Source organism: Podarcis gaigeae, assembly GCF_964106915.1.
Source record: "Podarcis gaigeae genome assembly, chromosome: Z".
In the NCBI taxonomy this organism is placed as follows: Eukaryota; Metazoa; Chordata; class Lepidosauria; order Squamata; family Lacertidae; genus Podarcis; species Podarcis gaigeae.
Genome location: NC_139691.1, coordinates 9,401,058 through 9,428,738, shown reverse-complemented (window position 1 = coordinate 9,428,738; position 27,681 = coordinate 9,401,058). Strand labels below are relative to the sequence as shown.

Genomic DNA, 27,681 nt, shown 5'->3' with positions numbered 1-27,681 from the left:
CTCAAGACGGGTGCAAAGTAGGGCCAGTGAAGCATGTGGCCTGAGACATGAGTGTAGTTTGGGAGAGTTCTGAGGGCCAGATAGAGAGGCTTGGAGGGCCACATTTGGCCTATGGGCCTAAGGCTCCCCACCCCTGCCCTAGAATAAACAAAACCTCTGAAAATAATACTGGCGACTCTTAGAGATTTATATCACAGGGCGACTCTTAGAGAATTATATCACCCATTGACTTCTTGTGCATTTGAAATGTCTTTCCTGTCCATGTTGTTTTTATTTTATTTTATTTTATTGCAACTTTTTTTTTTGCTATCTTTCATCCATAACAAGATGGTTTAGAAAAACAAACTACAGTGAAAGGATCCAGAATAAAACTGTAGTCAGGGATGGAAAACCTGTAGCACTCCAGATGTTGTTAGACTACAACTCCCATCATCATCATCAAGCATTGTCAATTGTGAGGGACAGTGAGGGTTGACACCAGGAGGGCTGACAACCAATGGCACCTAGAGGGCTGCTGGTTGCTCATGCTTGTGCTACTGGCAGATAGTTACAAGAATTCAACTGTTGTTAACTGCTAGCAAATGATACAAGAATAGAGGTATTTCCAGTTCAGTGCTGAAAATTCATTAATGTGGATACTTGGTTCAGTTCAGATGTTCCAAAGGAAAGGTGCCTCCCTTTAGTCAGGACTAATTGAACCTCACTGCATATTACAGCATGATTGGGAGGGCTTCACCCAACAATTTTATTGCTGGGCAAGTTGACATGAAGAAAGATGCTCCTCCTGGCTAAGTGGTCCCAAGTTACTTGGGGTTTTAAAGGGGAAAACCAAAACCTTAATCCTGGCTTGGTGGTATATTGGCAACCAGTGCACCTGCTTTTGGGAGTGGTGTAACATGAGGACAGTAGGACTCAGTGCTCTGGCTTGACTGGCGGAGCCCCTGGACCACCCTTAAAAGCAGTCCCACAGAGAGTGCATTGCAGTAGTCCAGCCTTGAGGTTATGGATGCATGAATCACAGCAGCAAGGCTGTCCCAGTCCAGGAATTATCCATATTTAGCATACCAGCTAAGGCTGGAAAATGGCGCCCCCTAGTCACTACTGCCATTTGTGTCTTCAGGGACAGTGATGACTCCAGGATCACACACAGGCTATGCAGCTGCTCCTTTGAGCGGGAGGGTGACCCTGTCCAGAGTAAGCAAACATCTAAATTCTCAGGCCCAACAACCACCCCACTTGCAGGATTTCCATCTTGTTAGGATTCAGCTTGCTTATTTATCTATCATCTATCTATCTATCATCTATCTATCTATCTATCTATATCTATCTATCATCTATCTATCATCTATCTATCTATCTATCATCTATCTATCTATATCTATGTATCATCTATGTATCATCTATCTATCTATCTATCATCTATCATCTATCATCTATCTATATCTATCTATCTATCATCTATCTATCTATCTATCTATCTATCTATCTATCTCTATCTATCTATCTATCTATCTATCTATCTATCTATCTATCTATCTATATCTATCTATATCTATCTATATCTATCTATCTATCTATCTATCTATCTATCTATCTATCTCTATCTATCATCTATCTATCTATCTATCTATCTATCTATCTATCTATCTATCTATCTATCTATCTATCATCTATCTATCTATCTATATCTAATCTATCATCTGTCTATCTATCTATCATCTATCTATCTATCTATCATCTATCTATCTATCATCTGTCTATCTATCTAATCTATCATCTATCTGTCTGTCTGTCTATTTAATGTATAAGTAAAGGTAAAGGGACCCCTGACCATTAGGCTCAGTCATGACCAACTCTGGGGTTGCGGCGCTCATCTCGCTTTATTGGCCGAGGGAGCCGGCGTACAGCTTCCGGGTCATGTGGCCAGCATGACTAAGCCGCTTCTGGTGAACCAGAGCAGCGCACGGAAACACCGTTTACCTTCCTGCCAGAGTGGTACCTATTTATCTACTCGCACTTTGACATGCTTTCAAACTGCTAGGTTGGCAGGAGCAGGGACTGAGCAACGGGAGCTCACCCCGTTGCAGGGATTCGAACCCCGACCTTCTGATCAGCAAGTCCTAGGCTCTGTGGTTTAACCCACAGCGTCACCCACGTATATATATATCCCACTTTTTCTCCAAGCCACAAAAAAGACTCTCTCTCATGCACCACCAGCCATGCTTTGGGTGTTGATGGGACCGAGAGAAGGTGTTCACCTGAGGTGTTTAGCTAGCACCCAGGTAGGTTTGTAAAAGTAGATACAATCAGGTAGCTTCTTCTGACTGGCTCTTATCCAGGCCATCTCTGTATCCACGACTTGCACAGCAGCACCTGACTCAGATATAATAGACAAATGGAGCTGAAGTTTGCCAGTAATTGGGAAGGGCGCAGAGCCTCCTAGCAGGTGGGGCATGGTTGCTAACTGGGAGGGAGAGAGCTAAGTGGTAGAGAAGGTGTTGCAGTGCAAACATACTGGTGGTTCTGGCAGTCCTGCTGGTGTGTTTGCACTGTTCCAGCCTCCCTGTTGCCTCATCATTTAAAATGAAATAACATGCCCAATGCATGAAATGGATATTTTTCCAAGGTCACTGTGTATAGCCAAATGTTTTGACTACTTGGCCTTCTTCAGTGGCAGTACAATGTACAATTGCAGAGAAAGAATACAGATCAACAGCTGTTGTTGTGTATTCTATATCTGCAGTTGTACATTGCACATGTTGAAATTGCATTCACACATGTTGTTGCATTGTAATTTATTTATATATCCAGCTTGTCACTATCACTGCGTATGGTGAAAGGGCCACTCGGCTATGATACTGTTTTGTTTTGGAAAAAAAAGTATAGTTTTGTGTATATAATATATGTATATTTAATTCATAGGATTGTAACCAATTAATTCTACTCAAAGTGGTTTAAGAATCAATCCCTCTTCTCAGGGAATTCTGGAAACCGTAGCTCCATGAAGGGATTGGGGTCCCCTAACAACTTGCAGCATCCATAAAACACTACAATTCCCAGGATTCTTTGGGGGGGAAGCCATGGCTATTTAAAGTGGTGTGATACTGCTTTAAATGTATTGTGCAGGTGGGTCCTAGGACTCAGGTAGACCCTTGAGCAGAGCCCTACTCTGGTTTGCTAGTTGACCTTGGACCAGTCACCGCCACTCAATCTAACCCACCCCACAGGGTTCTTAATAGGACAAAGATGTGAAGGAGAAACTTGTAAGTGAGCCAGGACTGGCAAATGAGCTGAGATCAGAAGAACCTAAGACAAGCCCTGCTGGATCTGACCAAAAGCCTGTGTAGTCCAGTATCCTATTTCTCAGTCTCTAACCAAATGCTTTTGGAAACTCAGAAGCAGGACATTATGGCAATAGTCCTGCTTTTCCCCCTCAGCAACTGGCATTCTGATCCTCAAGGTACCTAGCAAAAGCCCTGCTGGATCAAGCTGCTGGTCCAGCTAGTTCCAGCATCCTGTGCTCACAGCGGCTAGCTAGATGGGTATGGAAATCCCACAAGCAGGGTCTATGTTCAACAGCGCTTTCCTCACTTGTGATCCTCAGCACCTGTTATTCAGCCATTCATAGCCATATTCTAGTGATGTAAAAGTAGCATACAGACATAGTGACCAGCATCCACCGACAACCTCATCCTCCATTAATTTGCCTGATCTTATTATTTTAAAAGCATCTAAGCTGGTAGCCATAAGCAAATGTAACGAATGAAATGAGCAAGAGAACTTCTCCAGCCATTTAATCCATTATTATTATTATTATTATTATTATTATTATTATTATTATTAAAAATAATAATAATTAACTTGGATATTTATTAACCACACTTTCATAGAAGGTGTAACAAGAAAACCAAATGCAGCTACAAAAGCAGGTTTTTAAAAGTTAATCAAAACTGGTTTCGAAGGGTGGGAAATCATGTTCCAAAGGCCTTCTGGACAATACAGTTCAGACATTTGTATTTGATCTGTATCAGAACACATCTGAAAGAAAGCAGGGGTGACCAGGCAAGCTTCTATTGGCAAAGAGTTCCAAAGACAAATCTTGATCTCTGGTAAAGGCTTGATCTCTGTTAAAGTCTGACTAGACCTCAGAGGCATGGGAGGTACCTGTGCCAGTGCACAGTCTATCCATTAGGCATCAAAATAACTCCTCCTTTGGATATATATTTTTAATCACTTTTTTTTATTTACAACAGCAGCAGCAGCACCACCAACAACACAAAAGTCCAAACCACCAGCTGTAAGCAAAAAATAAAAATAAAATTATTTATTCCTGAAATCCCAACTCCCATCAGCACCAGCCAACAGGGCCAATGGTCAAGGTTGATGGCCCTTTAAGTGCAACAACATCTGGAGGGTGTCGAAGTGCCTGCCCCTTTCAGTACAGCCTGGGGAGGTCCTTTGGGCTCCTACTTCTAGCCCACCTTCTAAAGTGTGTCTCTTGATTTTCACCCATACAGTAACTGTGGCCTAGGACACGGGTTGCTAACATGGCACCCTCCAGATGTTATCAAATCACAAACCAGAACCTCATTGCCCATGCTAGCTAGGGCTGTTGGGAATTGTAGCCCATCAACATATGGAGGGAACTATGTAGGCACTCCCTGCTTGACAATTCCTAGAGTATATACTTCAGTTGCACCCACAAAGATCTGTGATGGTGATGTGGTTTATTGGAAATAGCCTTAAATGTCCACAAGTGCAATCTACACTACTTTTAAAATATCTCTTGGTTGGCTTCTGGGTCCACCTTTGTATGGCTTCCATTGTTATTTTGATTTGATGTTTTTTGCATTGGTTTAGTTTCTCTCTCCTCCCCTCTCCTCTTTCAACACAGAGATGGTGTCTCTGTGAATCTCACTTTCCCCCAGAGCTTCCCTGGGCTCTGTTTTGTTTTGTTTCTTAAGATGCACGTTCCAGCTTGCAACCTGATGGGGGACCTGGGGAGCCTATCCAAGTCTCCCTCTTGATACAGCTGTTTTAATGTTCCTAAATTCTCTTGGGAATTGTTCCCTTCCCCCCCTCTCACCTTTTTGTTCTTCTGTTTCTTGCATGTGCAGTTTTGTAAAGCAAACACGAGGTACTGTATCACGCAGCTCGTCGGTCTCCAGCGTTAATTCACCGTGAGTTGCTCTCTGTATACAATGTTCCATAAATGGATTTGATGAATGATGAATATATACATACAAGTAGACTTCTCCCCCTCCCCTTCCCTTTGCTTAAGTCATTCACTTCATTGTGGAAAATCTGCTGGAGGAAAAGGTGGACAGCATCACCTCACCATGCTTGTGAGTTGCTTTGGAGCAATTCCGTCATGTGGTGTTGTTTCGTTTCTTCGTGTGGTTGCATGCATATAATGTGCACTTCCATTAGTCTTCCTCTTCCCATTTGACCCTTGTGTTGTGGCCTGTCTTGATTCCAAGTTATTTGTCTTGCGCCCTCGCCTCCCCACTTCCTCTGCCTAATGCACTTCTTACTTTGGTTTTTCCACCAGGTGATGGGATCAGAGCTGAGTTGTAGGGAAGCCATTCAACAAGTGATGACCAATGGTGGCTCCAGGTTTCTGGAAGGGGCCTTTGGGGAAGATCCATGGGGTTCTAGCCATGATGGCTACATTCTGCCTCCATGGTCAGAAGCAGCCATGCTTCTAAATACAAGTTGTTGAAAACCACAGGAGGGGAGAGTGCTTGGAATCCTGCCTGTAGGTTTGCCACAGGCATCTGGATGGCCATTGTGAAAATAGGACTACATCAGCCATTGATCTGAACCAGTAGGCCCCTTCCAATGTTCTCATGCTAAGGGGTTGAAGGAACTTCTTTACGAGTAAACATTGGAACATCTGGGGTCTTTTTACTTTAGGAAAAGAAGGCAAGTAAGAGGGAACATGATGCAGGTGGATAAAATTAAGCACATTGAGGAGAAAATGGATAAGGAATTGCATTTCATAGAGGATTAGGTTATCAACCCTCAATATCAAAGGTACTGCTTTGGGCTTCCCAGAGGCATCTGGTTATAAGAACAGGGTGCTCAACTAGATGAGCTTTGCTTGTGTTCTTAAGGAGATGTTTTTCTCCCTCTTTCATAGTACTAGAACTTGCGAACGTCCAATGAAGGTGAATGTTCAAACATTCAGGACAGACAAAAGAAAGTACTGAAGTTCAGCCTTGAGAAAATGGGGGGGGGATAGAAGATAAAACAGCTAAAGCAGTGAAAACGGGTCAGGAGCAGATGTTAAAAATTTAAAAACCACAACAGCAGAGCAAAAGATAGAAGCTGCTTATCACACTGTCATATTGTTGAACAATCCCTGCATTTAAAGTACTTTGATGTCACTTTAAACAGTCACAGCTTCCCCCAAAGGATCCTGGGAGCTGTAGTTTGTTAAGGGTGTTGAGGCAGTGGTGGAGGAAGGGGGGTGCAGTCCGCCCCTGGTATCATCACTGAGGGGGTGTGTGACAAAATGAATTTTAAAAAATAATTATATTTGGCTCATGAAACCTTTTAGGAGTGAGGTGGTGGCTTAGGTGCCTGCAGGTTCCATGCTGCCTGAAATTGCAGCGTGGGACTTGTGTCTGCCTACTGCCTCTCCCTCAGCCGCCCTACAGCTGAGGGGAAGGTAGCTGAGAGGCTCCAAGTGTTGGAGAAGCTCACCACATCCCCATGGGCAGCTCACCCTGCCCCCAGATGCAGGACATGCCCCCGCATGTCCTGAGCGGCTAGCTACACTGCTACATTGAGGGTCATTAAAGGTAAAGGTAAAGGGTCCCCTGAACATTAGGTCTAGTCGTAGCCGACTCTGGGGTTGCTTTTCTTGCTTTAATGGCCAAGGGAGCCGGCGTACAGCTTCCGGGTCATGTGGCCAGCATGACTAAGCCGCTTCTGGTGAACCAGAGCAGCGCATGGAAACGCCGTTTACCTTCCCGCTGTAGTGGTACCTATTTATCTACTTGCACTTTGATGTGCTTTCAAACTGCTAGGTTGGCAGGAGCAGGGACTGTGCAACGGGAGCTCACCTCGTCATGGGGATTCGAACCCCGACCTTCTGATCGGCAAGCCCTAGGCTCTGTGGTTTAACCCACAGCGCCACCCGCATCATTAGGTGACAGCTATTCCCCTCAAAGAGCTGTGAAGAGGAATGGCTCTTCAAGCAACAAACTCAAAAGTGTGAATCAGATAGGGGTGGGAGAAGCTAGAGGATTCAAGTGGGCAGGTCCTCCCTCAGTGCTGCTGGTGTGGCTGGAATACTGTCCGATAATGGGGGGGGGGGTAAAAAGAGAGATAAAATCATGGAGTCTCTTGCCTCACAGACCTTGAAGAGGTTGCAAAGAACATTCAGCGGGCCTCTTAATATCTGAGTGATTATGCCTCCTGTAAATTTCCTACTGCATTCTTAGGGGGAGTTGAGTTCCATTTGTAGAGTTCCAAAGCCCAGGTGCCAGGGAGGCCAGTTTACCCAGTCTGTGTTAATTGCCTTTTAAGTAGCTGCTGTGTGTTCTTTAATAGGAATGAAAACCAACTTGAAACAGGTGCTGTTGGTTAAGACAAGACTTTTTTTCTGTGCAGTATTACTTCCAGTTTGGTAGGTATGATGTTAGAGTCCATATATATGCAAACTTTAAAGGCAGTTAGCACAAAACCCCTGAAGCTACCGGTCTGCAATTTGGCATGGCTAACCCCCTCTTTAAGGGTTGCCATGTGTCCAAATGTAATGCCCCTGTGTGAGAAAAAATAAACATGGCTGTTTTGAGCCTTTTAGATATATTGTTGAAGTGCAATCTGAATTGGCTGGATTAAGAGGTTTTAATCAGCTGGTGTAGCCGGTGTTATTTTTATATGGTCTCTCTGTGCCTTCTAGGGCTCCTTCCCCTTTTCTTTTTGTTGGAGTTGTATTTTGTTGCAGTTGCTTTTATCAATCTTTTATGACTCTCTTAATTGTTGTTTTTAGAATGCATGCTTTAGTTTTCAGCAGTGACATCCTTCCGGAATTTGGAATAAACTGAATCATTAATAGGGCAAACCCCAAATGGGAAACAGGAGAGGGGACATTGTGAAGTCGTTTGCAGGGGACATGTTTGTAAATGGAATTCCTGCAGGCAAAGGCAGGGGAAGCTGCACACATATAAAGTTCCTTCACATACCGGCTGAGTAAAAGTTAGGAATCATCTGAATTTCACTAACGTATCCTGATGTAGCATCATTTTGTGGAGGTTCTGGGGAACCTAAAATTCAGAACTTTTGGGGCCAAGCAACAATCCCCTACTTTCTGGTACTACTCTTTCATAATGATGCTGCAGGTAGAAGCAGAAACATCCATAATCAGTGCTCCAGAACTCTTAATCTCCTGAGTTGTTTCAGAAGGAAATCATGGTCAGTGGTATTGAAAGCTGCTGAAGTAGAACCAATAAGAGTCACACTCCTCCTATCACTATCCCAATAAAAGTAATCAGTGGCTGTTTCAGTGCTAAAAAGTGGTCATTGGAACCAGACCGTAATGGATCTAGGTAATGTGCTAGCTCTGGGTTTAGACCAGAAGTAAGCTGGCCCTCTCATTCACTTTGCCCAGGAGGAGCATATTAAAGATTGGGCAACTGGGCCAGAGCCTTTTCAGTGATGGCTCCAACCTGGTGGAATGCTGTGTCCCATGAGACCAGGGTCCTGCAGGATTTAACTTCCTTCTGCAGGGCCTGTAAGACAAAGCTATTCTACCTGGCCTTTAATTTGAACTTAGCCTAATCTTTTATTCCCCTTCCTTCCCTCTCCCTCCCCTTTTTATGAAGATTACCCACTCTGGATCCCACAGCTAATTCTTCTTGGTCTCCTTGCTGGCCCAAATAGGACCAATTTAGCCAGCTAGCCCTGGTGATCATCTAATGTTTATTGGATGGATTTCCCCCCTAAATTGATTTTTGATTTTTGAATTCTGATTTTATTGTTATTCACGTTTTATACTGTATTTTATGCTGTTTTCGTTGCATCAATTAAGTATTTTAAATTTCTTGTTATCCGCCCTGAGCCTAGTTTTCTGAACCAGGAAGGGTGGGGTATAAATAAAAATTTAATAATAATAATAATAATAATAATAATAATAATAATAATAATAATAATTTATTTATACCCCGCCCATCCGGCTTCTGGATCCAAGGAGGGCCACTATCACCTCAGGGGAAAAGCCGTGTTCCAACAACTTCCATGTGTGAACTTCCAGCTCAGCCCCAGACTTATTGGTACCTGCCCAACTCAATCAACAATTGAGAAATAAATAATCTGTCAGTCATAATGTCTTCTCATTCTTGGAGAGTTACAGAAAGAAGGTTGCTTTTACCTTTAAACCTGTAGACTTCCAGCCTTCCTTCCGTTCAAGTATTTTTACTCCCATCTGAAGTGAAGGCCCAAGACAGGTGTTGATCAGGATGTGAGCTGCGCACAGGTGGGCTGAAGCGAGCGAGCTACTGCCATTCCTGTGGAGCCTCCTTTTATTGAGACAAATATGCAAGCCAGGCAAATACATTTTGGGATGTGACCTTTACACATCTTCCGTCCCGAGATCGTGGGGTGGTACAAAGCTATTTTGGCACCTGTTCCACAGCGTCATTTTCCCCTTGCACAGTGTATGACGAATGGAGACAAAAGGTCTCAGGGGCAAAAGGTTACTGACAGGACACCGCAGACTGCTGAGAACGCAAAAGGTCAGACACAGGGAACGATGTACCAGACAGCTATGACTTGTCTGGGGGGCGGGCGTTTTCCCTGCACCCCAAGGTCACACGTGCAGGCAGACTGTGGCTGCCTGCTGGTGGAAAGTGTGCTCCCTCCAGACCCCACTGTCCACTTGGCGATATCCCTACATCATCTTCAGCCATTGGAGCTGGAAGGGTGGAAGGCAGGGAGGCCAATAGTATGTGAAGCTAAAGCCAACAATAGGCAGCTAATTTATTCTAGTAGTAGTAGTCAGTGCTTTTTTTGAGATGGTACTCAGCAGTATGCTGTATTGCCACCTCCCCCACCCCACCCCTGGCAACCATCTTGCCAATGCTGCTTGCCCACTCACCCGCTTGCACCTTTTCCACTTCTGCTGCTGCCACTACTTCCTGTGGCTGCAGACACCTCCTGGAAGGCACTTAGGTTGTGCCAAAGTACTTCCGGGAGGCTGGGCCTGCAGTCATGGGAAGTAGCGGCAAAGGCAGCAGCAAAGATAGGAGGGGGGAGCAAGTGAGCATCGGGTGGGTGGACATGCGGTGGTGACAGTGTGGTGCATACCAGCACCTATTTTTCTTGGGGGTGGGGAATACCGGTAGTACTACTGGTAGTGATACTACTACTAGTAGTAGAGGTAAAGGTAAAGGGACCCCTGACTATTAGGCCCAGTCATGACCAACTCTGGGGTTGCGGCGCTCATCTCACTTTCTTGGCTGAGGGAGCTGTTGTACAGCTTCCGGGTCATGTGGCCAGCATGACTAAGCCACTTCTGGCAAACCAGAGCAGCGCACGGAAATGCCGTTTACCTTCCCGCCAGAGTGGTCCCTATTTATCTACTCACACTTTGTGCTTTCAAACTGCTAGGTTGGCAGGAGATGGGACCAAACAACAGGAGCTCACCCCGGTGCGGGGATTCGAACCGCTGACCTTCTTATCGGCAAGCCCTAGGCTCTGTGGTTTAACCCACAGCGCCACCCACGTCCCTACTACTGCTACTACTACTAGTAAAACATGTGATGGTGGTGGTAGTAGCAGCGGCAATTTATTATTGTACCCTGCCTATCTGACTAGGTTGCTCCAGTCACTCTGAGTGGCTTCCAACAGAATATACAAAAACAATAGAACACCACACTTTAAAAGCTTCCCTCTACAGGGCTGCCTTCAGATGTCTCCTAAAAGTCAGATAGTTGTTTATTTGTCTGGATTCAACATCAATCTATTGATCACCATCCATCCTCCAACCACCTCCAGAAAGTCACACAGGATGTTCACTACCTTCATTAGTTCCAATTTAAATGAGAGGTAGAGCTGGGTATCATCTGCATATTGGTGGATACTCAGCCCAAACCCCCTGGTTATCTCTCCCAGCAGTTCCATATACATGTTAAAAAGCATGGGGGAGACAATGAAGTCCTGAGTCAGCCCACAAGTGAGTGCCCAGGGGTCCAAACACTCATCTCCTAACATCACTTTCTGGCCATGGCCCAGGAGAAAGGAGCAAAACCAATGTATAACCATGCCCCCAACTTCCAACCCTCCTAGATGGTCCAGAAGGATACTGTGGTCAATGGTATCAAAAGCCACTAAGAGATCTATCAGAACCAGGAAACAGCTTTCACCTCTGTTCCAAGCCCACTGAAGGTCATTGACCAGTGTGACCAAGGTGGTTTGAGTCCCATGGTGGGACCTGAACCCTGATTTGGAAGGGGTCCAAATGGTCTGCATCCTCCAGACATGACTGGAGTTGTTCAGCAATCACCTGCTTAATCAGACTGGGCAATAATTGGCCAGGATGGTCAGGTCCAATTTTTTTTTTTTTTTTTGCAAAGCAGTTTTATAACTACTTCTTTAAGGGGGACTGGGAAGACTCTCTCAAAGAGGGAAGCACCCCCCTTCCCAGCACATTGCCCAGTCCTTCCTGGCTTGCTTTTATAAGCCAGGATGGACAACGGTCAATGAGACAGGTGGTTTCACTTGTCCAAACAGCTTGTCCACATCCTTGGAGGTAACAAGTTGAAATTGATCCCATACAACTTGACTAGACATATTGCTGGTAGTCTCACAACCCAGTCCTGTTACCATGATGGAGTTTATCGTTTCACGAATTTGAGCAATTTTATCTGCAAAATCATGAGATCTTGGAGTCCCTACCAGACCAGAATGGCAAAGGAGGTTCTGTTAAACTACAAACCACCTGAAAGAGTCTCCTGGAATTGTTTTCCATGGATGCAATAGAGGCAGCGAAGAAGATCTTCTTCACCTTCACTGTCTCCACTTGGTAGGCTCAGTATTGAGCTCTAAGTCATGTTCAGTCCAATTCAGAGTGTGTTTTTCGCCACTGGCACTCTTGCCATCTCATAGTCAGATTGTCAATAGCCCTGGTTAACTCCTCACTCCAGCAGGCCACCAGGATATCAGCTGAGAGGCCATCAAAACCACTACCATTCTCTGGAAGTCATTTGGATCCATTAAGTGGCAAGCATGGACCATTTATAGAATCATAGAATCTTAGAGCTGGAAGGAACCCAAGGGTCATCTAGTGCAACTCCTGCAATGCAAGAATCTCAGCTAAGGCATCCATGACAGATGGCCATCATACCTCTGATAAAAAACCTCCAAGGAAGGAGAGTCCACCACCTCTCGTGGGGGTCTGTTCCACAGCTGAACAGCTCTTACTTACAGAGAGTTTTTTTTCTGAATGTTTAGTTGGAATCACTTTTCTTGCAACTTGAAGGCATTGGTTTGCGTCCGACCCTCCAGAGCAGGAGAAAAAAGCTGGTTCCATCTTCCATGTGAAAGCCCATAAGATAGTTGAAAATGGGTATTATTTCTCCTCTCAGTCTCCTCTTTCCCAGGCTAAACACACCCAGCTGCTTCAAACATTCCTCATAAGACTTAGTTTCTAGATCCTTGATCATCTTGGTTGCCCTTCTCAGCAAACATTCCAGCTTGTCAACATCCTTCTTAAATTGTGGTGCCCAGAACTGGACACAGTGTTCCAGGTGTGGTTTGACCAAGGCAGAATAGAGTGCAACTATTACTTCCCTTGATCTGGACAATATACTTCTGTTGATTCAGCCTAGAATAGCACTGGCTTTTTTGCTGCTGCATCAGCCTGTTGACTCATGTTAAACTTGTGGTCCATCAAGACCCCTAGATCCTTTTCACATATACTGCTAGTAAGCAGGTGTCCCCCATCCTATATTTCTGCATCTGGTTCTTCCTGCCTAAATGCAGAGCCCTGCATTTGTCCCTATTGAAATTCATTTTGTTAGCTTGTGCCCAGTTCTCCAATCTGTTGAGGTGATTTGAATTCTGATTCTGTCTTCTGCGGCATTAGCTACTGCTCCCAGTTTGGTGTCATCTGCAAATTTGATAAGCATTCCCTCAATTCTTTCATCCAAGTCATTTATAAAGATGTTAAACAACAACGGGCCCAGGACAGAACCCTGCAGCACCCCACTTGTCACTTTTCCCCAGGATGATGAGGAACTATTAATGATTACTCTTTGGGTTCAGTGCTCTTTGGGTTCGGTGAGTCAACTAGCTACAAATCCACCTAACAGTTACCTCATTCAACCCACATTGTACCAGCTTCCTCTCAAGAATATCATAGGGGACTTTGTCAAAAGTCTTACTGAAATCAAGATACAGTGGTGCCCCGCAAGACGAATGCCTCGCAAGACGAAAGGGTTTTTCGGTTTTTGCGTCGCTTCGCTAGACGAATTTCCCTATGGGCTTGCTTCGCAAGAAGAAAGCCCATAGGGAAATCTCCGGGGACCTCTTTTAAATGCTGGCGGTGGGGAGCAAAGCCTTCCCCCCCCCTCCGGCCTTCAGAAGAGGTCCAGGAAGGCCGGCGGGGGCCGAAAGGCTTTGCTCCCCACCGCCAGCATTTTAAAAGCGGTCCGGGATAGCAGGGAAGCGCTTCCCGCTATCCCGGACGGCTTTTGAAGGCAGGCGGGGGGAGCAAAGACTTTTGCCCCCCGCCGGCCTTCAGAAGAGGTCAGGGGACAGACTGTCCCCGGACCTGGTCTGAAGGCGGTTTCCATAGGAACGCATTGATTGATTTTCAATGCATTCCTATGGGAAACCGTGCTTCGCAAGATGAAAAACTCGCAAGACGAAAAGACTTGCGGAACGAATTAATTTCGTCTTGCGAGGCACCACTGTATACTATGCCCACACCATTTGTCTGATCCATCAGGTTTGTAATTCCATCAAAAAAAGAAATGAGATTGGTCTGGCATGACTTATTTTTTAGGAAACCCATGCTGGGTCTTAGTAATCACAGCATCCTTTTCTAAATGCTCACAGACTGACTGTTGAATTATCTGTTCTAAGACCTTTCCTGGTATCAATGTTAAGCTCAACTGGATCTTCCTTTCTTCCCCTTTTGAAGACGGGGACATTTGCCCACTTCCAGTCTGTAGGGACCTCACCTATTCTCCAAGAATTCTCACAGTTCATAGATAAAGGCTCTGAGATTACATCCACAAGCTCCTTTAGTACTCTTGGATGCCGCTCATTAGGCTCCTGAGATTTGAATTCATTTAAAGTAGCTAGGTGTTCCCTTACTACCTTTTTTCCTATCTTGGGCTTCAGCTCCCTCCTTACATCATTTATTGTGTTATCTCCAGGCTGGGCATCACTTTCCTTTTGGGTGAAGACAGAGGCAAAGTAGGTGTTTAGTAATTCCACCTTCTCTCTGTCACCAATAGCATTTCTCTGTCTTCTCCACAGAGAAGACCTACCACATGCTTGTTTTTCCTCTTACTTTGGACATAGCCAAAGAAACCTTTTTTATTATTTTTAAACTCTCTTGCAAGCCTGAGCTCATTCCAAGCTTTAGCCAGTCTGACTTTTTCCCTGCAACTGTTGTCTACTCCTTTGTGATTTCCCCTTTCTTCCATTTCTTATACATGCCCTTCTTAACTCTCAGATCATCAGTAGCTCCTTATGCAGCCTCCCCTTTTTCTTTCTTGTAGGTGTAGCCTGCAATAGAAATCTAGTAGCCTCAGAAAATAATCTGACCATGGCACTTTTTTTATTCCATTTGATAAACAGAATCACCCATGTCCACAGAGGTAAACAGAGGTAAATCCATGGCTATGAGAAGGGCCATATTTATGCAGGGACAGCCCCATGGAGGCCATGTATTCCACAAAGACCCGAGCGGTTCCTTGTAAGGTTGCGTTGGACCACCAGACTAGTAGGAAGCCAGGCCAGGGTTGACAGGGCAGTGGCTTCACTGTCTGTACTACATCTTCAGCCAGAAAGGTTGCCTGAATGACTTATGTAAGATCAGGAGCAAACAGTAGCAAAGAGGACATCTACAGTTTTCTGGAAGATTGTACCCTTTCTTATGTATTCTACCAGCCATCTTGTCATTATCCCCACGTTCATTTTTCCTTCACCTTGTAGTCCCAGATCTTGCTGTTGTAGTGCTATGGATAAGATGGTAACCGCCTTTCCCCCCTGCTTCCCTTCCTTCTTCTCCATCTTACCCTTCCCTCAATTGCTCCTTTCTTTCTGCCTCTCTCTCTCTCTTCTATAGCAAGCAGCAGAATGCCTCCAAGTCCAAATCCGTGTGGGAGCAGAGAACCAGCCAGATCCGAATGCACAACTTCCGGACGAGCTGCGAAGCCCTGTACAACGAGCTGGACCCAGAAGATCGAGTTCGTTATGCTACCAACCTTCACATCCGCCCAGATATGAAAACTCACCTGGACCGCCCCCTAGTGGTTGAGCCAAGGAGTGACAGCCGCAACAACAACATCAACAAGCTGAGTCCCGTTGATGTGCAAGAGGTCATGGAGGAAGTGAAGCCCCCACCAGCTGTGAGCACTGAGGGGCAGCGGAAGCATCACCGACATCGAGATAAGGACAAGGGGGGAGAACAGGAGAAGAGCAATGTGCCGAAGGATGAGAATGGAGAATCTGGCCCAAACCATAAAGAGGAGCGTCATCGAACACACAGGAGCCGCAGTAAAGAGGGTGAGAGGAGTGGGAAGGAAGGGAAAAGCGAGCGCAGCCGGGGCCAGGAAGGAGGTAGGAGGCATCACCGCCGTGGGTCAGTGGAGGAAGGAGCCGAGAGAGAGCACAGACGCCATCGGGGTCACCGGCACTCAGCCGAGCGGCAAGCAAAAGAAGGCAATGGAACAATCAATGGAGCCAAGACGGAGCGTCGTTCACGTCACCGAGGAGGGTCCAGGCCTGGGAACCGGGAAGGTGACCCTGGCTCGAAAGGGGAAGGAGGGGAAGAACCCCACAGACGGCACAAGATGCGGCACAAGGCCCTGTCCACATATGATTCAGTGGACAAGCCAAACGGGGAAAAGGAGGGAGAGGCAGGAGAGAAGGATCTGAGGAATCACCAGCCAAGGTGAGTCAGGTTCTGTCCCAATGAGCTGCTTGGTCTGTGAAGGACGAAGGTCGTCTCAAGGGCTGGGTCCATTATTGGGGCTCAGGAAACATGCTGAGTCCCACAGTTCAGTGTACTGGTTAGAGTGTCAGACTAGGACCTGAGAAAGTGTGGGAATGTTCAGGGAGGCAGGAGAGGACATATTGTTTAATAATATCCTTCCCAACTTGTGTTAGCAAATTCTACAATCTAGCAGAGTAACATTCCCCTTTTAAACTTACACAGTGGATAACTTGTTGCCAGGCTTGCATAAGCCTCTAAAATAGGTTTCCTGGTAATTCCCATTTATTCCCTCCTAAAAAGAATAGACAGGACACAGTCTTGTATAAAAAGTATAAAATAGTTTACTCACACATTCTGTTCACAGATGGATCCCAGAAGGCAGACCTAGGTTATAAAATGCCTGTATACACACTTGAATCATAAGGAGATAGTTATTTTGTCCTCTCTTGGCTGGAGGCCAAGAAAGCATCTCAGGCTAAGGAGATGTTGCTTCTTCAAGGAATGGAGTCAGAGAGAGAAATGGCTGCCTGCCCTGTGCGATTTTGTTACCTGCACAGGTAAGGTCATGCCCACCTCTGGTCACATGTAGAGGAAGTTTGTCCCAGCCCAGGATGAAACAGGAAGTTTATCTACTGGCTGGACAAACATCCCTCTCTAAGAATGTTGTATTTGACTGCTCTGTGTTTCACACCCCACAGAAAGTATATTTCAAATCCCCACTTGGTCATGAAGCTCAATGGGTGAACTTAGGCCTGTCACCTGCTTTCTACCTACTTGACCTCACAGGGTTGCTGTGAGAATGAAATGAGGGGAGGGAAGGAAACTGTCTATGCCACCTTGAGTTCCTTAAAGAAAATGTGGGATGTTAAACAAACAAACAAACAAACAAACAAACAAACAAACAAACAAACGGTACTCCTTGCCAACTCTTGCAAGCAGGATAGAGGCAAGAGTGTAAACAGGGTGGCAGTTCCCAGTCCCAAAGATGTAGACATTGGAAATAATTTATTTGACTAACTTAGGTCTATTAACTTCAGTGGGTCTGCTATGAATAGAACATACTGGATAAAGCCTTCCTGTTCCATGTTGCTTACATTTTTATTTAAGTATTTAACAAAATTCTTAGTCGGCTCCAATGATGGCAGGTTGCCTCTGTGGCCAAAAGGAAGTAACCATTAGAGGCTAACTATTAGAGAGGCAAATAAGTCTGCTATATTCCTTGTTTCCTTTCCTACATTGTCTTTATACATCCAAATTAACAGACTAAACAATAACCTTTGTAATCCTTCATATAATTGCAACCAAACAATAAGGCTAAAAGTCAGAACCTGTTTCTACCTAAGAGCCAGTGGGAGTTGGTCAATTTGGGGACAAAGGCTGTAGCACACCACACTTGGTCTGCCCTCAGCCAGTCCTCACATGACTGCTTTCTTAATTACAATCAATCAGTGGGAGGCTCTGCAGTTCTTCAGCTTTGACTCTTACTCTTGGTCTCCCTGCCAGACCCAGCCACCACCAATTGTAGGCAATTGTTTTCCCCCAGAGGTGGGGCTATCCTCCATCCACTACCACAGTTCAAGCATGCACTGCAGCCAGACCAGTGCTTTGAGAAGAGAAGAGGGAAGAGCTGATGGACAGGGGCGAGTCTCAGAGGAAAGAGAAAGAGAGAGACAGAGGGGTGGAGGCCACATTTGGACCACTGGGAAGAGGTTTTCCAGCCCTGCACATTCATTCATTCATTCATTCTTTGCATTTTCATCCCACTTTTTTGACTCCCATGATCTCAATGTGGTGTACATGGTTCAAATCCCCACTCAGCTATGAAGATATCTGGGTGAGGTCTTCTGCCAGACACTACCTCTCAGCCTAACACAGGGTTGTTGTAGAGGTTTACTGAGGAGGGGGGAAAGCTATGTTAACCTCTTTGGAGAAAAATGGTGGGATATAAATTCAATAAATGAATAAGGTGGCTCCAATCAGAGGCTTAATGATCGCTGCAGATCTCCCCGCACACACTTCTGATTTCCCCAGCATTTATGATAACTTGGGAGAATTGCTTCATGGCCAAGGTGCCAGCTCAGCTTTGGAGGAAAAGCTTAGCTCTGGAGGAAAGGGGTTGGAACGCATGCAGGGACTGCAATGTAATGATATTGCTGCAAGGTACAAACTCTGATTAGGAATAAATGGCTCCCCCAGGGTTGCTGTTAGCTGCTTGCATAGGGACGAGCAGGGCTGGTATAGATTTTGGCTGCTGGAGTCTCCTTGCGGGGTCTTGTTTTTAAAGATTTTTGGATTTTTGGAACAGTTCCTGAGCTATAATAATACACTTGAGAGCAATTTACATGCCACAGCCAATTAATCAGCAGGACTTGAGAAAGCCTTTTCTGCACTTTGCCAGACGATGACTGTGTGGTTGCCCTGATGTCCCTGGGGCCAGTTTTGGCACCCCTTCGCTTGGCATTCTGGGGCTGTGAACTTAGACTTCCTTAGCAAAAGCCTATTCCTAGTGAATATTTTCTATGTCTCTGGATCAGCGGCGACTGGTTCATTTGAGCACTAGCGCACTACTCCACCAAGCTGAGTTTGCCCTCAGCCAGCCCCCACTTGCCTGCTTTCTTACTTACAGCCAATCTAGGGAGTGGCACTGCCCGTCAGCTCCTCCTCCCTTTGACTCAGATTTGCTCAAGTGTGAAGAGGAGATGGGGAAAAACCAGAATTAGTTGACTTCTCCTGTCATTAGGTCTGGTGCCACCTACTGCTGCCCTCCCCAGCTTCAACCCTCCCAGTCCCAGTGGGCACAAGGCCAGTATTGACTTTCTGGGGTTTCTGATGGTTTCTGAACCATCACCAACCCAATATTCCACGCTAGAGGAAGGGATAATAGCTGCAATTGTAAACTTAACAAAGTCTTATAAAAACATCAGCACCACACAAACTCTAAATAGCAAAATGTAATCCCCACTGCAAAGAAACAGCCCCCTTCACTGCTGTGGCTTTACCTTTATGGTGTCAAATGAATGACAGGTAGACAAAGCAGTCCCCAAATCTGCTAGGCAGGCAAACTCAGGTTAGTCTGCTTTGGAATCTGAGTAGGGCAGGTTCCTCCGCCGTCCTTATCTGCTGCCCTTACATGCAGATGAGGATGCTACCCCATTAACTGAAGCCAGACTTGCCTGTCTGTCCAATAGGATTCTATCTGGAGAATGTGTGCAGGTGTGGAGGGATCCATCATGCCAAGAGATGGGGAACATCAGCCCTCTGGGCCTCTGTATCTGGACCTGGTGACCCAGGTCCAGGTCACATGTCCTTCTTCACTCATCCTACTCCATACCTTCATTGGGTGTTTCTCCCCCTGGCTGGAATATGCCCATTCTCAGAGTTTAAGAATGACTCATGCTTGCCTGGATGGAGGATAGACGAGAGGTGTCTGAGTATGTTGTAGAAACCACCTACTTTTGTCTATGACCCTGATGGTTGTCCAGAAAGGAACATAGCCTCCAGGATGAAAAACATTCTCTGCCCTTCACTTCGGGAAGGGGAAAAAATGTTTCAGGCCAGTCCAGGTCATGCCTGGAAACAAAGTAGGAAACAGCAAAGCAGATTGAATAAGCTCATGACAGCCAGCCTCTGTCAACAATCTGGCAGCTCTGTTCTTCATACTGTTTGAAGCTGTCCGAAGGCACGTAAATGCATAACGTGAATCAAGCCTGGGAATCTTGCACCACAACAAACCCTCTGCTTAACATGACTTGAGAAATCAGAAGTCTCTGCTATCATTGATTCACAGTTCACAATGTAGTGAGAAAGGGGTATGGTGGCAATGGTGTTTCTCTGTGTGCTCTCAAGCTGGGTTCTTCAATCAAATAACTTCTTCTCAGAAGCCTGTTACACCTAAAGCAGCCACAGAAAGACTCTTCGGTTGCAGGATTTAATTTTCCTTTCATTCCATGTTTTGCAGAACAAATGAGTTCTGGTACCAATCACCACAATTTGTTGTTTATTAAACCACCTCTTCCCTCCGAAAGATCTCAAGCTTTGTTCATGATTCTCCCCCTCCTCATTTAATCCCCACAGGTACTGGCTCAAGGTAATCAAATGGGAATTTGAACCGTGGCCTTCCACATCCTTCTTGTTGTTTAGTCGTTTAGTCGTGTCTGACTCTTTGTGACCCCATGGACCAGAGCACGCCAGGCACTCCTGTCTTCCACTGCCTCCCACAGTTTGGTCAAACTCATGCTGGTAGCTTTGAGAACACTGTCCAACCATCTCGTCCTCTGTCGTCCCCTTCTCCTTGTGCCCTCCATCTATCCCAACTTCAGGGTCTTTCCCAGGGACTCTTCTCTTCTCATGAGTTGGCCAAAGTATTGGAGTCTCAGCTTCACGATCTGTCCTTCCAGTGAGAACTCAGGGCTGATTTCCTTCAGAATGGATAGGTTTGATCTTCTTGCAGTCCATGGGACTTTCAAGAGTCTCCTCCAGCACCATAATTCAAAAGCATCAATTTTTCAGCGATCGGCCTTCTTTATGGTCCAGCTTTCACTTCCATACATCACTACTGGGAAAACCATAGCTTTTACTATACAGACCTTTGTTGGCAAGGTGATGTCTCTACTTTTTAAGATGCTGTCTAGGTTTGTCATTGCTTTTCTCCCAATAAGCAGGCGTCTTTTAATTTCGTGGCTGCTGTCACCATCTGCAGTGATCATGGAGCCCAAGAAAGTAAAATCTCTCACTGCCTCCATTTCTTCCCCTTCTATTTGCCAGGAGGTGCTGGGACATCCTAGTCCAACACATCCTAGTCTACATCCTAGTCCAACACTAATCATTACACCACACTGGGTTACCATCATTATATTCACACTGGATCATCATTGTCATGTGTTTGTATGCCACCTTTCCATAGTTAAACCATATTCAAGGTGGCTTACAACATGGACAGATTTACACAATAAAAAAAAATCCACAAGCAGTCATAAGCAATAAATAAAAACAGCTGAAGTAAGTACACAATTAAGCAATCCCCTCATAGGTTATAATAAGATCTCACAATTAACATACAAAAAAATCAATACTGATAACAGCAAAGCTAAGTTTCTCCATAATTAAATCTTGATTCTAAAAATCCCCCTGAAATATACCCCAAGAGCCTCTAGGCATCCTGAGCAGCAGGTCCTGCAGAACTGTACAGCCAGGTACAAAATAGGGTGGTGAGGGACACGGATCCAGATGCAAAATGACAGCTTAGGGGGAAAGAACAGTTACCTACTTACCTCCCTGGGTAGTAGAATTACAACTCCACATACAGTTCAGGGTAGGATTTTTATAAGCTTTTTGTTGATGCAAAGAAGTATAAGGAGTTTTCTGACCTCCTGCAAATCATCCAGGAAGTCAACTGGTACGTAGATCCTGGCCTGAAGAAGCTATGGAAGGGCTTCAGCCCCAAAGACCTGACTCACAGTGATGTTTTTGTTGTTGTCTCTGTTCTTGTAATCTCAGGGAAGGTCAGTGTGACACAGAGGCAAGTGGGAGTGTGACTGTTGCCCCTCTGCACACCTTGCCTAGCACTTGTCTGCAGAGAGTGCTTGAACAGCCAGAAGATGCTGACAATCAGAAGAACGTCACTCGCATGGGTCAGCCATCTCTGGACAAATCTGCAACTGTGAACATTCCTGTCACTGTCACGGCACCTCCTGGGGAAGCCGCCATCATACCAAGTGAGTTACTCCAACAGACTATTATTCCATCCATTGTTCATGCTTTGATGACCTCCCACCTGGACTATGGTAATGTGCTGTATGTGGGGCTTCCCCTGAAGATGATACAGATGCTGCAGCTAATGCAGAATGCAGCAGCTGGGCTGGTAAGTGGGGTAGCCAGATGGGTGGTGTGTCACTGTTTCTGAAAGTGTTTCACTGGCTGCCAGTGAGCTGATCGCTCCAGTTCAAGGTGTAAGTATTAGCATTCAAAGTTCAGAATGGCCTGGGACCCAAGTACCTAAAATTCTATAATCAGCAGGCAAGGCTTTGATGGTCTTGCCACCAGCGGCGTTGCACCCTTTGCAGGACCAGGGGATAGGTGCAGAGGGTATATTTTGGGAGGATTTAAAAAACATGCCTGCTTACTGAGGCATTTGATGGCTGAAATATACTATTTCTGCCAATCATAAGACCACTAATTGGAGAATGTTTTAATATACACACACACTGCTGTGTTTTTCACCCTGGGCTCCTTCAGGGAGAAGGGCAGAATATAAAATGAAATAAATGTTCAGCTCAGTTTTATCTACTCAAACTGGCAGTGGTTTTCCAAGATCTCGGACATTGGTCTTTTCCTCCATTGCATTGGCCATTGACTGATGGAGTTGTAGTTCAGCAACATCTGGAGTCCTAAATGTTTCTCTGCATCCTTGCTACTATAGATGCTCTAGTACTGAACTATGTTCCATATGGTTCTTTCTGAGATGGGTTAGGACTCTGAGTTCTGGGGGCAGAGGGACACCACTCAGGTTCTGAACCAGCTGTCTCCAATGAAACTGTCACCACCTCCAGATTGTCAGTATTTTGTAGGAGGGATTCTGAGTAGACCTGGTTAGGATTTCTCTACAACCAATTGACTGGCTAAAATCAGAGAGTTAACTAGCCACATCATTACAACATCCTTCCCCAGCTTGGTGTGTTCCAGGTGTTGATGGATTCCTACTTTCCTCAGTTCCAGCCAGCATGGCCAATGGTCAGGAGTGACAGTAGATGTAGTACAGCCAGATCTGGAAGGCCACTGGTTCCCCATCTGTGCTCACCAGCTGGAAGGGTCCTGAGTTGGGAAAGGCTGCTTTACTGTCATGTTCTAGTCCAGTGTCAGATCCCTTAGAGAAACCAGAGGCAAGGCTGGTCAAGAGTTGCCAGACCATGTACAGCTCTGAGTGAGCAACTTGCTCCCACAAAGCTTGGGAGCAGACTGAGGCCTTTTAAGTCTGTGTTTCCAGACTACCTCTTTTGTATTTTTTGTCTTTGTGGAAGCCGCACAGAGTGGCTGGGGTACAAATAAATTATTATTATTATTATTATTATTATTATTATTATTATTATTATTACTATTTTGGCCCCACTCCTTATGAAGAGAACTTCAGAAGGACCAACCTTCTGGCATGAAGATGGCCACTCCTCCTTTGTTTCACAGCCTCCCTCTTGATGCGCTCCACGTTTCCTCAGGGAAACGTGTCTGTTAGGGTCCTGGCTCTGGACCTACAGGTTCTGGTGCTCTGATATGTTCCTCTTGTGGTTCCTAAGAGCTTCAGGCACAGTGGTCTCCCTATCTTTAGCTCCCTGTCTGATGTCCTGCAGCTTCTGACTCAGTGTCCAGATAGCTGCTAGTTTCAGTAATTAGGAAGCCCCCATTTTGATGCTTTGTTGTCAATGTGTTTGTCAACTGCAGTGAACAACATTGAATTTGAAACTAAAACAGAAGAGAAGAAAGACATGGATGTGGATGATGACTTTACAGAGAAGGGACCAAAACCTATCCTGCCATATAGCTCCATGTTCATCTTAAGTCCTACAAACCCGTAAGTCCTCACAGCTGCTTTTCTGCATTGTATGTCTAAACTGTTTTTAAAGGATTGCAGTCAATGTTAGTCCTACTCAAAGTAGACCCATTGAAAGCAATACATGTGATGAACTTAGAGATTTTGAGCCCAATGGATCTACTCTGTGTAAAACAGAGGGCTTATCCAGACTTCCTTCTGTGCTGCGTTTCTAGGCACAGGACTGGACTCTAAAGCTCTGTGTCCAAGCAGGTTTGTTTGTTTTTTATCTTGGCGCTTTCCTTGGGAAAACCCACATTTTACAAATGGCAACCAGGTTTTCAGCAGATTACCATTTGCTCCAATTCAGTGGCAAAACCTGCGTTTTCCCAGGGAAAACACAGGAGTGAAAAAGGGTTTGGACACAGAGCTTTAAAGCACAAACCTGTGCTTGGAAAATGCAGCACAAAAGAAAGTCTGGATGAGCCCTTAGTTGTATACAGCCCAATAAGCCAGTGACAGATTTATGGTCTTCATGGCATTGTACCCAGCCATTGGGTGAGGGTCCTCTATTTTTTTCACCAGGTAAACTGGACTGTGTCAAAATCATGGATTGCCTCTCTTGGGCTGCCACCCCTTTTGACTCTGACCTTTGGCTCCTTGGATATCTACTATATATTTTGGATAGACACTCAGTATGCATTAGGGCACACTATGTTTGGATGCAGTTGAGTGCCGTTCTGAATCAATATGGCAGACTGAACCATTGAAAACTGCACAGATTTCCACTGATTAATTTCAAAACTGCATAGATATTTTGGTTCCTTGAAATTCCTGAGCGATGCCAAGCACAAGCCTGCTTACACAGAGATATGAATATTTAGGTCCCATCCTATTCTTTTGACTGTGATTTGCTTTAATTGATTTTAGCATTGTGTTTCTATTTAAAACAATAATTGTAGCCTACATGGGGACTTTATGTTGAAGGGCAGGTAAGAAATCAAATAAGTAAATGAAAATGAAAATAAATATAGCTGTCACATGTGGCAAAACCAGTTCTTTGTTGTGCTCTTAAAATACGTATACATAAATGGTCTGGCCCTTACAGAATCCGGCGCCTGTGCCATTACATTGTGAACATGCGTTACTTTGAAATGGTCATCCTCATCGTCATAGCCCTCAGCAGTATTGCCCTGGCAGCGGAAGACCCCGTCCAAGCTGAGTCACCAAGGAATGAGGTAAGGAATAGCATCTTATGAAATTACGGCAAGATTGCTGCTAAACTTGCCATTCTGAGTAGGTGGGGTGGATGTTTATAGGAAACAACCCTACAATCTCCCACATATTTTCTGCATATTTCCACAGGCACCATGCACCTGCAACTCCCATCAGCCATGGCTATTGGCCATGTTGCTGGAGGTTGATGGGAATTATGGTTCAGCAATATCTGCAGCACCAAGGTTTTCCCATCCCTGGTGTAGGGACATCCTCCAGCCTGGCTCACCACCTGGGGCACATGTGCAGAGAGCTCAGGATTTCTAGTTCTAGCCTAGGCAAATCCTATCACTCTCTGAGTACTCTAGGAGGAAGTGGGGGAACCCTTTAAAGCCTTGAAGCAACCCATATGGAATCCTAGTAATAAAATGTTCTACCTCTTTTGAAGCATGACACTTTCTCATCTAATTACATTTTCGCTGCCTCCTTTTTTTAACATCAAACTTCCCATTCTGATTTTAGGCTCTCAAGTACCTGGATTACATATTTACAGGTGTCTTTACATTTGAGATGGTGATAAAGGTAAGAATATCTCTCCAGTACTCTTATGATCTGTCTGCACAGAGGAACAGGAAGCGAGCTGGGCCTTTGCGGGAGGGGAGCTGCATGGCTAATGTAGCAGTCAAGAAGACTGCTGATTCTGCATTTAGACCACCCTCATGCTCTTTTTGGAATGGCATGGCACCCCTTTTTGCGCTCCTCACTATAAGCCTTCACCAGAAGTCATTTTCAGCAAAATTTCTCTGGGGGCTAAGCAGCTGTCAGACCCACCAATGCTTTTGGTGGTACTTTGGGGGTGCTCCTTTGCTGATGAAAGGGTCACTTGAGGGTCGATTTGGACTTGAAGGAGGTGAAACTGCTGCAGTGCTTGGAAGCTGGTGCAGAAATGCAACAGCTTAGATGCTCTCCATGTTACACTGGCCTTAGTTCAACTGCACTGGCTTCTGGCTCATTTCTAGGCCCTATGCAAGGTGCTGGTTGCTTTCCTACACATCCCTAAATTGTTTGAGCTCCAGAATATCTGAAAGACAGTTTCCCTTCATATGAAACTGCCCTTAAGTTATGATAATTTTCCCAGGAACCTTAGGCTGTGGGGCCAGGTACAGCCCTCCAAATCTTTCCATTTGATCCTCAGCCACACTTATCACTGGCCCTGCTATGCATAGTGCTGGAGTGGTTTTGCCTGGATGAAATGTGCCCTTGAACTGATGGTACCACTTGCTTGTCCTTACAGAGCCCAGAGAAGGGTGTGTGAGTGTGTGTAGAAACTAACCTGCTGCACCATGGTAAAATTAACATGTGTTGCGCAGCCCACTTTTGCTTCTGGCCCCACCCAGAAGGGAATGCCACCCTAGGCTGAAAAAAGTTCCCCACTCCTCATATATGCTAATACTCCTAACAGATTTGTATTGTTTGTAAGTAATAGCCTTTGTACAAAATAAATGGCCAGTGGTCTCTGGACATGGACTTGATTGTCTGGGGCGGGGGGCAGAAACTGAAATGCAATGTGGGATAATGCAACCATGATGGCCACTTTCTCCCACGTTCAGTGTGTCTGAATACCAGTTGCAGAGAATCGCAGGTGGCCAGAGAGCTGTTGCTCTCATGTCTTGCTTGTGAGCACCTAGTTGGTCACTGTGAGCAATTGATGCTGGATAAGATGGGCCCTTGGCCTGATCCAGCTGCAAGGCTCTTTTTATGTTTTTATGAGAATGAGCATTCCGCTCATTTTATTGCACCTCTTGCTTGTGACTCTCTAGTCCAGGGATGGAGAACTTGTGGCCCTCTAGACTCCAATTCTCATCAGCCAACAGCCCTCATGGTTAGTGGTCAAGGATTATGGAAGTTGTAGTCCAGCAGGATCTGGAAGGCCATCCCCCATATCTGCCCGTGTCTTTTTTCTATCCGTCTCTGCATGCCACACGCAATCTGTTGTACCCTTGAATATCTCATGCTCTGCTCTGCTCTGCTTTGGTTTCTTCTCGGAAGATGATTGACTTGGGCCTGATACTTCATCCTGGTGCCTATTTTCGTGACCTCTGGAACATCCTGGATTTTATTGTGGTCAGTGGGGCTCTGGTGGCTTTCGCCTTTTCGTAAGTAGTTTTCGCTTATGGACTTTGTGGGTTTACTGGATCAAGAAGCAGGGTGATACTGAATTCAAAATGTCAGTGGGTGTGACAGCTTATTTTTTGGGGTGGTTAAGTTAAACAATTCCCATTTCAGTTTGGTCACCCCAAACATTGGTCACCCCAAACATGTGCAGACTCTGGAGTCATGGATTGCCTCCAATTAAGTTTTACTCAGGGAAGTAAAACAGCTTTTAGCCTCCTTAACAAGCTACAGTTCCCAGGATTCTTTGGGGGAAGCCATGGCTGTTTAAAGTGGTATGATACTGCTTTTAATAGGGAGTGCAGATGGGGCCTTAGTTATGCTCATTAATTTCAATGAACCTACTCTGAGTAGGACTATAGTCTCCATGTATTTATTTATTTTATTAGATTTCTTGCCCACCATAAATTTCCAGGGTGGGCTACAACAATATAATATATAAGTATAAAAAGTGATAAACCCATTACAATTATAAGACATATAAAGCCATTGCAAATGGAACAGAACACCAAATTCAACTAAAGAGGTGGGTCCTACAATGCAAAATACTTTACCTGTCAAAGTGTGGGGTGGGGTGGGTTAAAGAAGTGCAACTTAA

At 45.2% G+C, this 27,681-nt stretch overlaps 1 protein-coding gene across 13 annotated transcripts in view; it reads left to right on the top strand.

Annotated features, from left to right (window-relative positions):
- CACNA1B (calcium voltage-gated channel subunit alpha1 B) overlaps positions 1–27,681 on the top strand; it is a 337,646-nt gene that overhangs the window by 227,092 nt on the left and 82,873 nt on the right. For 10 of the 13 annotated variants that reach the window (XM_083721547.1, XM_083721558.1, XM_083721557.1 and 7 more), the window contains 7 exons: positions 5,118–5,180; positions 15,308–16,135; positions 21,674–21,891; positions 23,609–23,738; positions 24,805–24,934; positions 25,434–25,493; positions 26,961–27,067. In XM_083721547.1, the coding sequence (XP_083577673.1) occupies positions 5,118–5,180; positions 15,308–16,135; positions 21,674–21,891; positions 23,609–23,738; positions 24,805–24,934; positions 25,434–25,493; positions 26,961–27,067 (1,536 nt within the window). The remainder of the gene's footprint in view (positions 1–5,117; positions 5,181–15,307; positions 16,136–21,673; positions 21,892–23,608; positions 23,739–24,804; positions 24,935–25,433; positions 25,494–26,960; positions 27,068–27,681) is intronic. The other 3 variants (XM_083721550.1, XM_083721556.1, XM_083721555.1) reach the window with 1 other exon arrangement.